Source organism: Oxyura jamaicensis, chromosome 5, assembly GCF_011077185.1.
Source record: "Oxyura jamaicensis isolate SHBP4307 breed ruddy duck chromosome 5, BPBGC_Ojam_1.0, whole genome shotgun sequence".
In the NCBI taxonomy this organism is placed as follows: domain Eukaryota; kingdom Metazoa; phylum Chordata; class Aves; order Anseriformes; family Anatidae; genus Oxyura; species Oxyura jamaicensis.
The window spans coordinates 59,239,920-59,254,281 of record NC_048897.1 but is presented as its reverse complement, the minus strand read 5'-3'; the positions used below and the strand labels follow the sequence as shown (position 1 = coordinate 59,254,281).

Below are 14,362 nucleotides of genomic sequence, written 5' to 3'. Positions count from 1 at the left end.
TGGAAAACGACCTTGACTGGCAACAGTTGGTTTTACAGCTTGCCCCCAGTCTGCTAAAAACACTTAGAAAGACAATACGTACGATTCAAAACAGCTGTAATCCTAAATCTCCAAGGCAAACAAACCTTTTACCCCCGCCCCTTACTTTCAGCCAGTTTCTACAAATGGGCTTTTTCCTGCCATCACCACCCTTGCCAGGGTGTAGACTTTTCCACTGAAGACTTCTCCTTCAGTCTCTGTGCTCTCTCTACCAAAAAAAATAAAGATACCCACAAGTATTCCTACTCACTTTCTAGTGAGGTGACTAATATTTTATAAAGCTACATCCTACAAGAAGAGTGCTATAACCAAAAGTTGTGTTGACAGCCCCCATCAGGCATCCCACCTTCAACAAGAGCACATCCAAAAGGTTTGGTTACCATCTCTCCAGCATTCCTGCACAAAAGGAAACATTTATCCCTACAACAGAGAATTACAGTAGTCCTGGGAAAGATTGCGAGTCATAATGGGAGAGCAGAAATCTGTTTTAAAACAAAGGCAGTATAGTCAAAGCTAACAACACCAACAAGCAAACAAACAAACAAACCACACAGCTTCAAATATAAGGTGGAAAGCCCGCTATTCAAACTCTGAGATAAAGCCTGCTCAAGATGAAAGCTCTCAACATCTAGCTCACCGTCTCTATTTTGTAGCCTTGTCTGATTAACTCATGAATTTAAGAATTTATGTAATTTAAACACTTCATTGCTCTACAGGCTATTTCTTTTCTGTACTGTGTCGAATACCAGCAGTTTCCCCGGGAAATTGGGAAAGATTACATACAATCCCAGTTACTTTTGGATTTAGTTCAGTAGGAAGGTTCAATTTTCTGAATATCCGTATGTGTATGTCAGTAACATCACATTATTTGGACACACGAGCCCAGGAACACTTAACAACAGAACTTAAAGTGTCTTTAAGTACTGTGATTAATCTTTATCATTATACCACTACCTAAAAATACTGATTTACTCACCTGTGGTGTTTGGCCCTGTAACTTTGCAAGCTGAGTCGTTCGCATGTTTAAGGACTGGCTCCTCGTAACTGTTGCTCCAGCAGATTTCCCATTAATTTTTCTTTCCAGATGACAAGCTACTAACAACTTTTCTTCCAGCAGCACAGCCTCCCACGGATCTTCAGCTGTCATACTTGAAGCCACCTCTCCATCACCCTCTGCCTTATATAAAGTCTCCACACTATCCACTTTTGGTTTACTTAGGGGATCCAAATCTAACCAGTCAAATTTACTAATGTCCCTGCAGCTTTCCGAGGCTGGGAGGTCGGAAACCGCAGACTTTATAGCGGTCATCTCTAAGTCAGTGCTTGACTTCCCGTTTTTCAGAAACTCCGAGGTGCTGGCAATTTTGTCAAACACTTTTGCCATTTCTGGTGTAAGTACTGGAGGATATATAGGTAGGCTTCCTTGCGGATGGAAAGGTGTAGTAGCTGCCAATGGGTATGAAATGTATTGCGACTGCCTTGGAAGACCAAGATAAAGAGGTTCTCTAGAGTGATAGGAGGACATACTTGGATGGAATCCGTTCTGAAATACACCAGTCTGTTTTGTGTAAGAAGCTGAGGGGTAAATGGGAGGTAAAGTGCATGTCACAGGTGCTGGTATCCCAGGTGTCCACTGTCCTCTCTGACCAGCAGGCCCAAGATAAAATTGTGAAGACAGCGATGGGCTCAAAATAGGAGTTACTGGTAACGTAGGTGCTTTACTAGATTCAAAACTGTCATCCAGCAGCAGTTTCTCTAGCTCAGCATGAGTGAGCTTCTCTATGTCAATGGTACTTAGTTTATCTTCCATTCTCTTGGCATCAGACTCTGGAAACACCATGAGATCGTGGTCCTGTTTGTTGTGTGTCTGTGCTTTTTGCCTGGTGCTGCTTACAGAATGAAAAGTTTGTTTGCTACCAGCTATACCTCTTTCTTTCTGCATCTTAGCTAATGCCTCAGCTTCCATCTGCAACGCCTCCTCTTTGTCCACATCTTTTGACCTTGCTGTTGCCAAAGAAGGTGACGAGCGCTGTTTAAATCCATTGCTGCTGGATATCTGGGCCATTCCGCGAGATCAGATGTCCATTGAAAGAAGCAACACTTCCCTTGTACTGCTTGGCTACCCTTGGCTTCGGAATAGATTCAGCAGCTCTGAAAAGGAAATGAACCATTAGAAAAACCATGTAAGAAATCATATGCAGAGAACTACTAAGCCATACACCACCAAATTACAAGGTTGCACATGTAATTCAGAAACCTAGAGCAGAAAATCTTGAAAGAGAATAGATTTTTCGATCCAAGTTAAGAGAAGCCACACAATTAAATTCACAGCCTTAGCATTCTGCAAGACCCATCTGTTTGTCTTACTGCTTCTTAGCAGTAGGTAGAGAATTACTTAGTTTCTTTCTGCACCACTAAGCCTCCGACATGGAAAAGGTGTATTCAGGTACCTAATGGACTTCGGATTTGAAGCAATTCTGTACACTTAGCCAGCTTCAATCCCTGAAAAATAGAAATTGTTCTGAAAACCATACGGATACTAGTACTGACACAGTCTGGAGGACTTCCAGTTTACTTCGGTGTATCGCAACAACAACAGAATTGGCAAACTGGTCACTGTACCATGAACACAACGCTCATGGTTACAATGCTCAATGACCTTTCTTCATTTGGAAAATTAAGTTGTACTTTACCCCCTTAACCAGTAAATAGCACTTATGAAATGTTATTCCTTGGACAAGCAAGATAAATTATTTAAGTGCAGCTGCTCATTAAGTAATTGCTTTAATGGCCCCTTAAAGGAAGCGTCATTCACTTATGTAAGGGAAGAAATTCTGGAAGGTTGCTTTTGCTTAAGGCCACCTCCACATGACATCTAACATTCCTCCAATTCCAATCTTGTGCTTGGTACCATTACACTGCTTCCCATATTCACCACGACATCTATGCCTCCGTGTTAAGATCATCTTCCAACAGACCGTCACAAGAAGTTAGTTTTTCCATCTTATTTCTGCTGTATCCTACAGCTTTTACACACAGCCGGCTTTAGCGTTGACTCCAAGAGATAAGCTGTCTTCCAGCAACAGCTAGTACGCATATCAAGTAGCAAGATAAAAATCATGAATAATGAGTTTCTGCTGGGAGGCTTCCACAAACAGCAATCCTCATTAAAACACAGTTTCGCTGAACTAGATGTGCCCCCTCAATGTAAATCGCCGTGGCTTTAAGTCGTGCAACAATCCAACCAACCAAAAGACAAAAGAAATTATTTGCAGAAAATAGAGATAAAAACTGTCTTTGTATCCCCTTGCTACTCATACCCATCACAAGTTTTTTCTCCTTGAATCAGACCAGAGATACGTGCTTCAACCACACTGTACTTCTGCCGACCCACCACACAGACAGCGAGATTCTTAGCAGATTTCTAACAGATTCTTTAAATTCTTTAAGACTCGGGCCAAGCTTTTGTTTCATCTACTTCACCGCAGTGGCTTATACTATGAAGGGAACCTTCACAAAAGGTTCTATACATTTCAGCTAAGCCTGATTCAGGTCAAGCCCCTCAAAACCCAAGATTATACCAGGACTGATGTTACAGGTACCACAAGACTGCAAGAAAAAATGTGTTTTGTTTTGTTTTTTTCCTTTTTTTTTTTTTTTCAGTGAAGGGTGAAGTCAGCCGATTTTTGTAACAGCTTTCTAACCACCCTTTAGAGATAAAACTGTACCAAAAAGGTGATGAAAGCAAAGAAGACATTTGTATTTGTAATGCCTACACCATGCTCCTAGGTCAAGAACTGTGATGTCCCCTAGAAATGAGGAATATTTTGGTGCTAAGCACTGGAAGGGATAGCTCAAACAGATCAAATGCCACTGGCAGCTCAAGAATACAACGCTTTCCCAACCTTAATTGTACAAAGCCCCATAGCACCATCATGCAACTTAGCTGTTTACCATTTCTTTAATTAAGAGCTACCAAAATCCTTTCCCGTCAACCCATCCCTTAGCTATAGGCTAAGAGAGGAAAGGTTTATTCTATCTTTAAAATGAACCCCCTACTAGTTAGTAAAAAAAAAAAAAAAAGCATGCAAGTTATCTAAAGAATTACTAAATTTAGCTTAGATGGTTTTTGGAGGATGTAACTTCCCTGTTAAAACCTAGGACTTTGCATTAACAGCTCTCTTTAGAATGGTTAAGACCAACGTGTACAATGCACCTCAAAATCAGCACAACGCTACATAAACTTTCTGTGCTGATGATGTTCCTCTTTCTTTGGTATATTTCAGACAGCTGCTGATCACTGAAAACACTGACAGACCAACAAAGGTAAAAACTGAGAACTACACAACTGAATTCCCGGGGAATAAAGTCTTGAAGAGACTACATGCATCCGCTCCGCGAAATAATGACTTTCAACCCAGACAAAACCTACTGCAGAGGCAGGCACCAGCTCCGTTCCCTTACGGGACGTTAGGCTGCACAGCCTGGCATTCATCAATGCCACAACTACTGCCACCAGGAAGGAGTGCTGCCCCATCTACTGCCCAGAGCACGGCGGAGTGTTGAACCCCACAGGGGAACCGATGGGGAAAGCTGTTGGCCTGGGTTTCTCCCTAGTTCAGAAAAGTTCCTGATCTGGTTTACAGCAGAGCTGCAGCCTTCCGCAACGTTCGGTCATTTACCAGCCTCCTGCTAGCAGGACAGGCTCCCGAACTCTTCTCCTAAAGATGTACGGAATACTTCGGGGATGGTTCAAATCGCTCTGTTCCATTTCCAGATGCAAGACCCCCCTGCACGCCCCAACTCACAAAGCTTTCCCAGTTGTTCCTACCTGGCTTTTCCAAAAGCGGGAGCGTGAAGCGCGGTTTTTGCAGCCTTGCCGTTGCCCAAGGATTCTAAACAGCAGCAGGATCTTTCTCCTGAGCTTTATTCAAACAAACTGAAAGATGATCGCACTTGCTAGGACTACTGAGAACTATTTGGGCAACAACTTGGCAGAATATTATCAGTGCGTTCTGGTGCTGCCTGATAATTGTAGCAGCAAGAGCAAGCCGTTTTTCTGATGAGAAAAAACACCAAGATTATACGGCCTTCAAAGCAGCTATATATAAACCAAGTAACAGTAGCTTTGGCTCCTTAAGAAGTAGGAAACCTTATTTTTCTGCTGAACTCGACAGCTTTGATCTCCCTTCTGGCCAAGCCGTCTCCCACTCACAACAAGGCAGTGTTTCAGCGAGCCATGCCTGCAGACAAACACGCATTCCTCGGCGCTCGGAAACATGGTGCACAGCTACTGCAGCACACTCGCCCGTACAATCCAAAGAATCCCACTCTCTCAATAACTGCTCATTTCTTCCACGATTTCACTTGACAGTGACATTTTTCTCGGTTCGATGGCACGCTTGCACCGGCAGAAATCTGGAATGCTGACCTGAAGAGCAGGACTGATGCTTGTTATCTGGAAACCTGACCCGGGTTTTTATTTTTGCAAGGCAGACGCTGCCACCACCCTCACGTTTGATCACTTTATTTAAGCCCTGTCCTCGGGACAATTCCAAAATCCAATCAGTGTGTAAATCTCTGCCAAACTTGACAAGCAGACTGCAGTTTTCAAACAGTTCAAAATTAAAAACATCTGATAACACTGCAGGAGTTTTAGCGAAACCTTATCCTGCATGCACACCAGTTTTAAACAGTAAGTTCATCACATGATAGAAGATCAGAAGAAAAGCTCCCTAGACTTGAGGATCATTAAAATAAAGGCAAGCCTACTTTTAAATGTTAATGACGCGGCGTCGGTTAACATTTTCACATAAAAAGATGAGCTTCGCTTTGAACTTCTGAATTTGCAGCCATGTAAATTCAAAGGCAGACAGCTAGCAAAATTCAAACTTCTCCAACACTTAAAAAGAGAAGGGCAAATTTCACTTGCACCATCAGCAGGAACTCCCCAGACACTCCGAAGAACGTTTCGGTTCAAATCCCAGAGGTGGGAAAGAGATCCCTGAGCCGCTCCCGGCCATGCTGTGAGAAGTCACGAGAGTCTGCAACAACTGGAAGGCATCGAAAGACCTGAAAGTAGTCCTCAGAGTCAAGATTGTTCTCATCTCAACTACTGCACGCTCTTTTAAGCAACAGTAAAAAAAAAAAAAAAAGAGGTTCTCAGCAAAAAGAGGTTCTGACCTTCAAAGAAACAATTCTCTTTCGAAATCCGTAAAGAACTGGTCAAATGCTTCCCAAAACAAAACCCAAAACCTAGGAACACCTGGAGGGATTACAACGGGAATTTGAAAGCAATAAAACAATCCCCTCCACGACTTAGCTTTCCCAAAGCTTGCAGTAAAACAGACACATCCATAGTTTGTGGAACACCACCACGCTTGCCTGGCCCTAGTGGTAACTGACCAATACTGCCTGCTTCAGCATTTCTTTAAAAGGAGGTCTAAAAACCTCAACACCTGATTTATCTACAGTTTTGACTGAAGGCAATCCCTCTCTTGCAGCGAGACAGAGTACCTGTAAGCAGTAGTTTCTGGAAGCGTTCCTCCAGCTGCAGGAAGGTAGAAACCCACAGGCCTTTCTTTCCCTGGCTCGAGTCAGGCTGAGTTTCCCTAAAAGCAACAGTTCCTCGGTCGCAATTCTGAATGCACGTGTTTAGAGCGCAATGTTCGTTTGCTCACCAATGGACCTGTTTATTGCCATGCGAATTATTTAACAGAATAACGCTTATCAAGTATACAGCAGCAAAACTTCATCAACAAGAGCCAAGAAGCAGCAGACGTCTGGCGATCTCCTTCATATCAAAGCCTCTAAACGGGATGAAAATTAATTTCAAAACAGATTCTCACTTACAGAGGCTTACGTGAAAACAGAATACATTTACCTATGGGCCACTCCAGCACATGCACAAAAATGATCCAGGAAGCAATTCTTTCTAACGAGGAATTTAAAGATCTTTGGTAAGAAACATCAGGCAAATGATGTACGGGATGTCACATCTCTACCAGGAGAGAGACTCAACAAATCGAAGTTAGTTTCCTACCTTAATAAGCAAGGAACATTTTACTAGAGACAAATCCCAGCACCTCAAGCAGAGGTAAGCTCACCATCTGCTCGTGACCATGTTAGCATTCTCCTCTACTTCAGCTGAGTTGCACAACAATTTTCTCCTCAAAAATAAAAAAAAAACAAACGAAAGCCAATCAAGTTTTTGTTTTATTTTGTTTTCAGCAATCTATTTGTAATTTGTTCTAGTGCAAAACAAGCACAGAGTTCAAACTACTTGCAATTCATCCTTAGGAGACACTTTCTAGCTATCACAAATCAGTTCAAAAACTCCCTGGAGTTCCAGCACTAAATACAGAAGCAATGATACCATTTCCTAAATTCCTTATAAAGTAAAGCTTTCACATATTGTAGTCAGAGCTTCCTCAAAGCAAGCACAATTTTCACAATACCTCCCTGTTAAAAAAATAAAATAAAATAAAAAAGGCATTTGCCTAATACTGAATAACAGCTAACTTCAAAATTAACTTATCTTGCCTGCATACCACAGACAGTAGCAGTTTTGTGGAAGGGAAACTTCTGCAAAATAAGACAGCAGTAATATACTACGGAAAGTACTAGTCAGCTGGAAAGGAATTCATAGCCAGACATTTGCCACAGCAGGAAAACTCCTTAGCAAGAAATAACACAGGAACTTGGACATTCAAAAGCCTCCCTGCCAGGTGCATTCACAGATTGCTACTAATAGAGAAAACTGCGCTGGGTACTTCTTCAAGTAAGTCAGCTGAGAGTTACTTACAGGCTTGCCAAAGTAGTATGTGCATTTGGGAGGGGGGCAGAAAGAGACTGGGAAGGAACTAGGACAAAACATTGACAGAGAAGAGATTCTGAGTGTCATCACCGCATGTGAAGTGAAAACAGAAGAGAGAGAAAAAGCAGAGAAATCATCCCAGCAATGCTTGAGAGAACAAAAGCTTTATTTTAGTTCACATAGACGCAGCAACCAACTTACCAGATACTTTAATTCTTGCATACGCATTAAGCTGGGGTACAACTGTTTATCCCTCCCATGCATCTAAGAAAATAGTTATTCCCAGGTACATTGTAAGTTAGGAAATAAAATGATTCTTCAGCTGCACCTAGCACAACTTTGGTATTACTTGGTTTATCGCTCCTGTCCTGAGCTTATACTCTCGCCTTTTACAGTCCTTTTTTTCTTTTAAAATACTGATAGATTTAGATGGCAAGCTGTTCAATAACGTGCACACGAGCAGCGAAAGGTTAGAGTTTCAGCTCCCGTTCTATCCCGCTATCTCCCCACTAACACTCAGCAGCTTCTTTAACGCACTCGTAGCAAAATTAGAAGATACCTCCTCATGGATGAGATTAACAGTTAACTGAAGGTCAAATCCGTTTCAGTTCAGATCGTATCTATAGAATTTTTGAAGACAATTTCACGCGTTTAAATAAAGGTGCAATTTTCAGTCGGGCACAAGCTCTGACCCAGCACTCTCCTAGTTCACACAAGTCATCCAGGAGAGCCTCTAAACACCTCAGCAGCTGTACTGAGACCAACAACTGCACCTCTTAACTGAGATTTTAAAAACTCATTTACATCCAGGAAGTACAATTTCATCACAAAGCTTCTGATTTTGAGAGCTAGATAAGAATAGGGTGCTTCTAATACTAGAACCAGAAGCTTCCAGGAATACTTCAAGGTCTTTCGATATTGGCAACAAGTCTCTCGAAAACCCCAGCCTCAGCTGCTCCAGTGTTTATAGGAGCACTTACGACCTCCACTACTTCAAACTATTTTCATCCATGCCACTGTGCAAAAGCCTCTAGATAAGGCATACTTTCTAAATGTAGAATCTTGCTGTTGGATCAGCTTTCCCAGACAGCATTCCAAGGAAGCGTCCAGCACGGTGTTCCAGCCAAATTTCAGCACAGGCGGCTGTAGCTACCTGCACGCCTTTTCTGCTGCCACAAAGTTTTTCTTCCCCTTCTCAAACCAGCGGCTCGCACCCTCAGCCACTGCAACCCAGTCCACCGGTGGATGTGGGTACCTGCAGACTGGGTACAGCACGTCTGCCAGCTTCCCGTAAACGTTTGTGCTGTTACACTCCTCCCTTCAAGTTCTGAACCCAACAGCCCTTTCAGTTGTCTGTTAGATACAGGTCTGAAAGATAATTAAATTCTTGTGCAAAAGTTGCATAAAAACGTGCAACCCAACACAGCCAACAGTGGGTGCTGCAGCTGAAGAAAACAGGAGCACGAGCTCGTAATATGGGACATGGGAGATTTATCACCAGAAGAATCTTTATAAAAACTCAAATCACGTCAAGATGCCCTTAAAGCCAGTCAGCTGAAGGCACAGATCAACAAGACACATGACATTGGTTTCACTGGCTGTAGAACCGCCTCCTACATCTCCCTGTGTCGCCCTGGTTGGTTCCCAGCTCTCCACCAGCATACCTGCAATTCTGCTCCTGCTGCACAGTATTTTCTGAACGCAGATACCAGAAAAAAGCAATAATGAAACCGATGGCATCCCAGGCTATTTCACTCCAATGCACTTGGCCAAGATTTTTTCCATCCCTCACAGCCAAGCCTATTACCAGCATTGTTTGACAAAGGCTAAGAATTTTGGTTCTGTTGCAATGTTGCTCCTTACAGAATAATGCTTTCATACCCACTCCCTCTGCTTAGTTCAGAAGTTTGCTTTTATAAACTTTTTACTGACTCTTCTGCTTTTCAACCAGCTCTAAAGTGGCACTTTTTCTCTAGTTCACCCATATTTTTCCACACGCTTTTCCCATCACTCTCTCTTTTCAAAGCACACTTGAAAACCCGCAGGTAATGCAGAATGTTCCACACAGAATCAGCATTAGCTGCTGGTTTAAGGTATGGCTTCCTTTTAAGCAATGCCAGTGCCCCAAATACTTGGATTCCCCATCTGAATAGTTTGCCCAGTAATCCACGATTTGCAAAGTAATTTTACTTTAAAGCATCGCTTTCAAAGAATCGTAGAACAATTTAGATTGCAGAGTGCGCCTCTGATGGTCCCTGGCTCAACCTCCTGCTCAAAAGAGGGTCAGTTCTGAGAAGAGTGCTCAGGCTCTGCCCAGACAGCAACATCACAGAATTTAAGTTATTCACAAAGCACAGGCCTGCTCACAGCAGGGCATGACGAACCATCCTGAGCATCTACCTGTAGAAGTACTTCCACTAACCCTCACAGCAGTGGTTTGAAGAAGCTAAATATCCTCTTCGATCAAAAATATACAAAGTCTCTAGGGGTGGGAAGGACAGGGTAGAAGAGGAAAGAAATGTTTGTGCCATCCAATTACTTGAAAAAAGATGCCCCAACACCATGTAGCCACGTAAGGCTCCACAGCACAGTTTAAAATAATAATAATAATAAAAAAAGTTTTAATTTACATGCCTGAAGTAAGCCCTCCAAATATCCTCCTAATTTCACAAAACATCCCAAAATGCAGCAAAATGCAAGAAGTTCACGGTGCAGAGTTCCGTAGCTATTATTTGGGGAGAAAACTCTCCCCGGCAAAGTTCCTATTCCATTATTCTGTTCCCTGGCTCTGCAGCAGCGCACAGGATATTCCTTTAACATATCAAAGCCATCAACAGAATACGGGGAGAAACCCGTGTCATCGCAGCTCTGTCCCAGACTTACCTCTGCATCACTGTATTAGTAGCAACCTGCTGGTCTAACAAATGCAAATCTGCTGCGGTAGCCGAATTATTTCTACCACTTGCTCCAGCAGACAAGTTTCCCCTCAGGCAGGAAACTTGCACAGTTTCAGTTACAACCAGCAGATGCTTCTCAGTCACCAACCTGGTATGCATGAAAGTATTAAACAGTTGTTAATTACTGACAAAACAAATGCACTGTTTACATGGAGCTCTTAGCTTTACATATTAAAATGTTTATGAGATTATTTGAAGCAATGAGCTTTTTAAAAAAATAAACAAAATCCACTACGCTGAGCTAGTAGAAAAGTAACAGGATGGCTATGTTGGGTCAGACCGCAGGTTCATCTCGTCCTTAACTTGTCTCTGGGTGGTTTCAGAAGGGCATAGGTGAAAAGAAGTTAAACCAGGACAAGCAACGACGTTTCCTCAAAAACCTCTTCCAGTCTCCACTAATATGCTGCTCAAGGAATTCCTGAGTTAACCTGTCTAATATTTAACAACTGTGATGGGTTCTTCCTCCAGGAATTTGTCCAACTGCACGTCGGGCTTGGAACACCTACCTCATAACTCAACACTGTCATCAACCCTGAGCTACAGCCTGAACATCAACACTGTGACTACAGCCTGAGCAGGAGAGCAGATCAATTACCACCGACCTGTTCTTGCTGCATCTTTGGCAACTCCTAACATCACCAGCAACACTGAGACCTACCAGCTGCAGCCTCTGCGCAAAGTCATTTCATCCAGGTTACGCTGCAGTAACCAACCTCTAGATCGGAACAAGCGACAGCCTCAACACAAACACCACGTGAGTGTCCCATTTTATTTTTTTTTTCAAATGGATCAACAAAAGGGATGTTAGAATTTTAATGCCAAGCACTTGAAAACTAGGAGGTACACCAAATGTACAGGCATCTCTCTCCCTACTTCAGTTTCTCAATGAAAGCATTCCCCAGTGACCACCACTTGGAACAAACTGGCTTTACTCTAAACAACTGCAGACTGCATTTCTCCTGAAAAGTAGAGATCAAAGGAGCACTTCTCCTTTTTTTTTTTTTTTTTTAATGTGAGCTTTGAGGAAAACATTTCACTCTAAGTCACTTATAGGATAAATGAGGTTCACCATTGCTGGCATGCTTAGAAACATTTCCTCCTTCACTTACTTGCCCGGTCTGGAAACAGTTTCTGCATTCTTCTGCAGAAACCGACACCCCAGCAGCCTCTCCATGCACAATGGGCTGGACGAATGCTCTCTGAGATGACTGATGTTATTGACCATTGCCGATAAAAACTGAACTCTGGTTCTGGTAAGCAATTACACATCACATCCACATCACTGGAATGTATTTACAGTTACATCGCTGTGAAGCAAGCAATTTAGGCTTGTACCGCTCTCATTCATTTTGAAACTTGCTGCATTACTCTAAAAATAAACAAACAAATCCATCCCACAGTTATTTCTACACTAACTGCAGACACCAAGAGGCAATCGTTCTAAAATAAAAGTAGAAGAGCTCTATCTGAACATCATCAAGGCCGACCTCAAAACACATACTATGTTATGAATGCCAGTCATGTTATCCTTACAGTGCCCTACCAATCAATGGTACTTCGTTTTTCTTTCTTCAAGCTCCCATAGGATGCCCTTCACATTGATCACGATTTTTAAAACACACAATATGCCACCCTGCTCCGGTCAGATTCAAGTTCTCCATGGGATTAGTTTTTCTAGCTGGTCCTATACTAGTCTGGTTTGGTCCAACACCAAAACCTAACACAACGAAACAAACCAACAACAAAAAACCACCATCTCAGCATTTTCATGTTTGTCAGCAAGGCTTTCATTCCAGTTTCTCCAGCTACACAGCAGGGACAGGGTAACAAATATCAGCAGTTTCAACTTTACTCAGCTTGAGAAGTACGAAACAGAAGAACACCCTCGGAAAGGAATTATTTACTTGAGGTTTTGCAAGGCATCATCTCCCATTTCTAGCATTCCTTGTCCTTTGTTGTTGTACAGAGCTACTCAAGAGAGACCAGTACCTCAGTCACCAATGGATACTCAGATACGCTGCCTATCTGTCCTGAGGAGCTGCTACATTTGCCTCGCTGGTGACACCAGCAACGCTCCATGAGGAAAGAGGAACCTCCAGTTCCCAAAGCAGGATTACTACGGCTGTCATCCAGCAGGACAAGTCCACTTTCATAAACAAACAGGAAAACAAGAAAGTTTTAAAGTCTTTCTGAGACCTTCGCCGTCTATTTTTTTTTTTTGGATCGCCAGCCACCTGCACGTAAAAGATCAGTAAGCAGAGCACAACACTGAAGAGCACCCCGAGCCCCCCACAGGACACGGCGGCGTTTCCCCCACGAGCAGCGGGGGCTTCGGCCGCTCTTCAGCCCCGCTCCGGGAGACGCAGGGCACCGGCAGAGCCCCGCAGGCCCCGCTCCCCGCAGCACACCTGCCTGCTCGGGCCCGGAGGCCCCCCCGGAGGCTCCCCGGAGGCCGAGGGTGGCGGAGCCGCGACCCCCGAGGGGAGCCAGCGGAGGAGGGGACCCGGCCCGGCGCGGAGCCGCGGCCCCGTCCCGCCACACGGCGCCTACCTCGCAGCGCCGCCGCCCCGCGGCCGCGGCCATTCCGCTTCCTCCCGCCCGCCGCCGGGCTGCAGCCGCCCTCCGGTGCACCCTCCCCGCTCCGGTCCCTGCCTCTCTTCCCTCCGTCCCTCCCCGTTCCCCGCTCCTCCCTCCCGCCCGCCGTGCGCTCACATCCGGGCAGCGCCGGCAGGGCCCGGCTCCGAGGCGCCCCCCCCGCCATTTCCTCCCCCGTGGGCCCCTGGCGCCGCACAAGCCCCAGCCGATACAAAACACCACGAAACGCAGAAGACACACGAGATGTGCCAGTGTAGAAGCTACGACGTAAAGGAATTAACGAAGCTGAGTCACGAACACAGCACTGACCGCCATCCGCCGTGTGGTGGTAGTTAAGCCCCGTCGCTTCAGAATCCAAGCGTCTCCTGTAGGGTAAATCCTGACCCGGCTCCGGCAGCGCCGGGGAAAGCCCTTGCAAAGCCAGGGCTTGGAAAAGTTAACACAAAGGATGCTCCTTTCACAGGCGTGATTCTTTAATTACGCAGATTGACAAAGTTCTTACGGCCATTTAACTCCAAGCCATCAAGGAAGTTTCAGGCTGTCACTTAGAAAAGAAGCTGACGCTTTCTGATAGCAGACCACTATTTGCCATCAATAAGCACAAAATCCCACTGTGGGAACACCAAGCAGAACGCCAACAGAAGACATCTGCTTGGCTCTCAAGGTCCAGGTTTCTTGCTAGGCAGCAGTCTGCCCTTTAGAAAGGATGTGCACTTGCTGCACTTTTGTCTGGCAGGACAGATAATGAACAGCATTGGTTTCTTGTAGGAAAATCCTACAAGGACTGACGTGGGAAACCCTTTCCTATGAGGAGGGTCTGCACAGCATGCTGCACGTGGATTGGAGGCTCATTCTGCTGCACAACTGAGGGTTCCCACCTTCTAAAGGGAGGAGAGATTATCTATACTATCCGCCCTTTCTGTATAGTGTTGGCTCTAATAAACGGCATTTAAAA

At 44.3% G+C, this 14,362-nt stretch overlaps 1 protein-coding gene across 3 annotated transcripts in view; it reads right to left on the bottom strand.

Moving 5' to 3' along the window:
* PIK3C2A (phosphatidylinositol-4-phosphate 3-kinase catalytic subunit type 2 alpha) overlaps positions 1–13,454 on the bottom strand; it is a 47,864-nt gene extending 34,410 nt beyond the window's left edge. Inside the window, exons 1-2 of one of the 3 annotated variants that reach the window (XM_035327788.1) lie at positions 13,363–13,454; positions 1,016–2,190 (exon numbers count right to left, since the gene is read on the bottom strand). In XM_035327788.1, the coding sequence (XP_035183679.1) occupies positions 1,016–2,104 (1,089 nt within the window). In that variant the 5' untranslated portion in view covers positions 2,105–2,190; positions 13,363–13,454. Of the gene's footprint in view, positions 1–1,015; positions 2,191–4,870; positions 4,891–6,922; positions 6,969–13,362 lie in introns of those variants that run through there. The other 2 variants (XM_035327789.1, XM_035327790.1) reach the window with 2 other exon arrangements.
* Between the last annotated feature and the right edge of the window lie 908 nt (positions 13,455–14,362).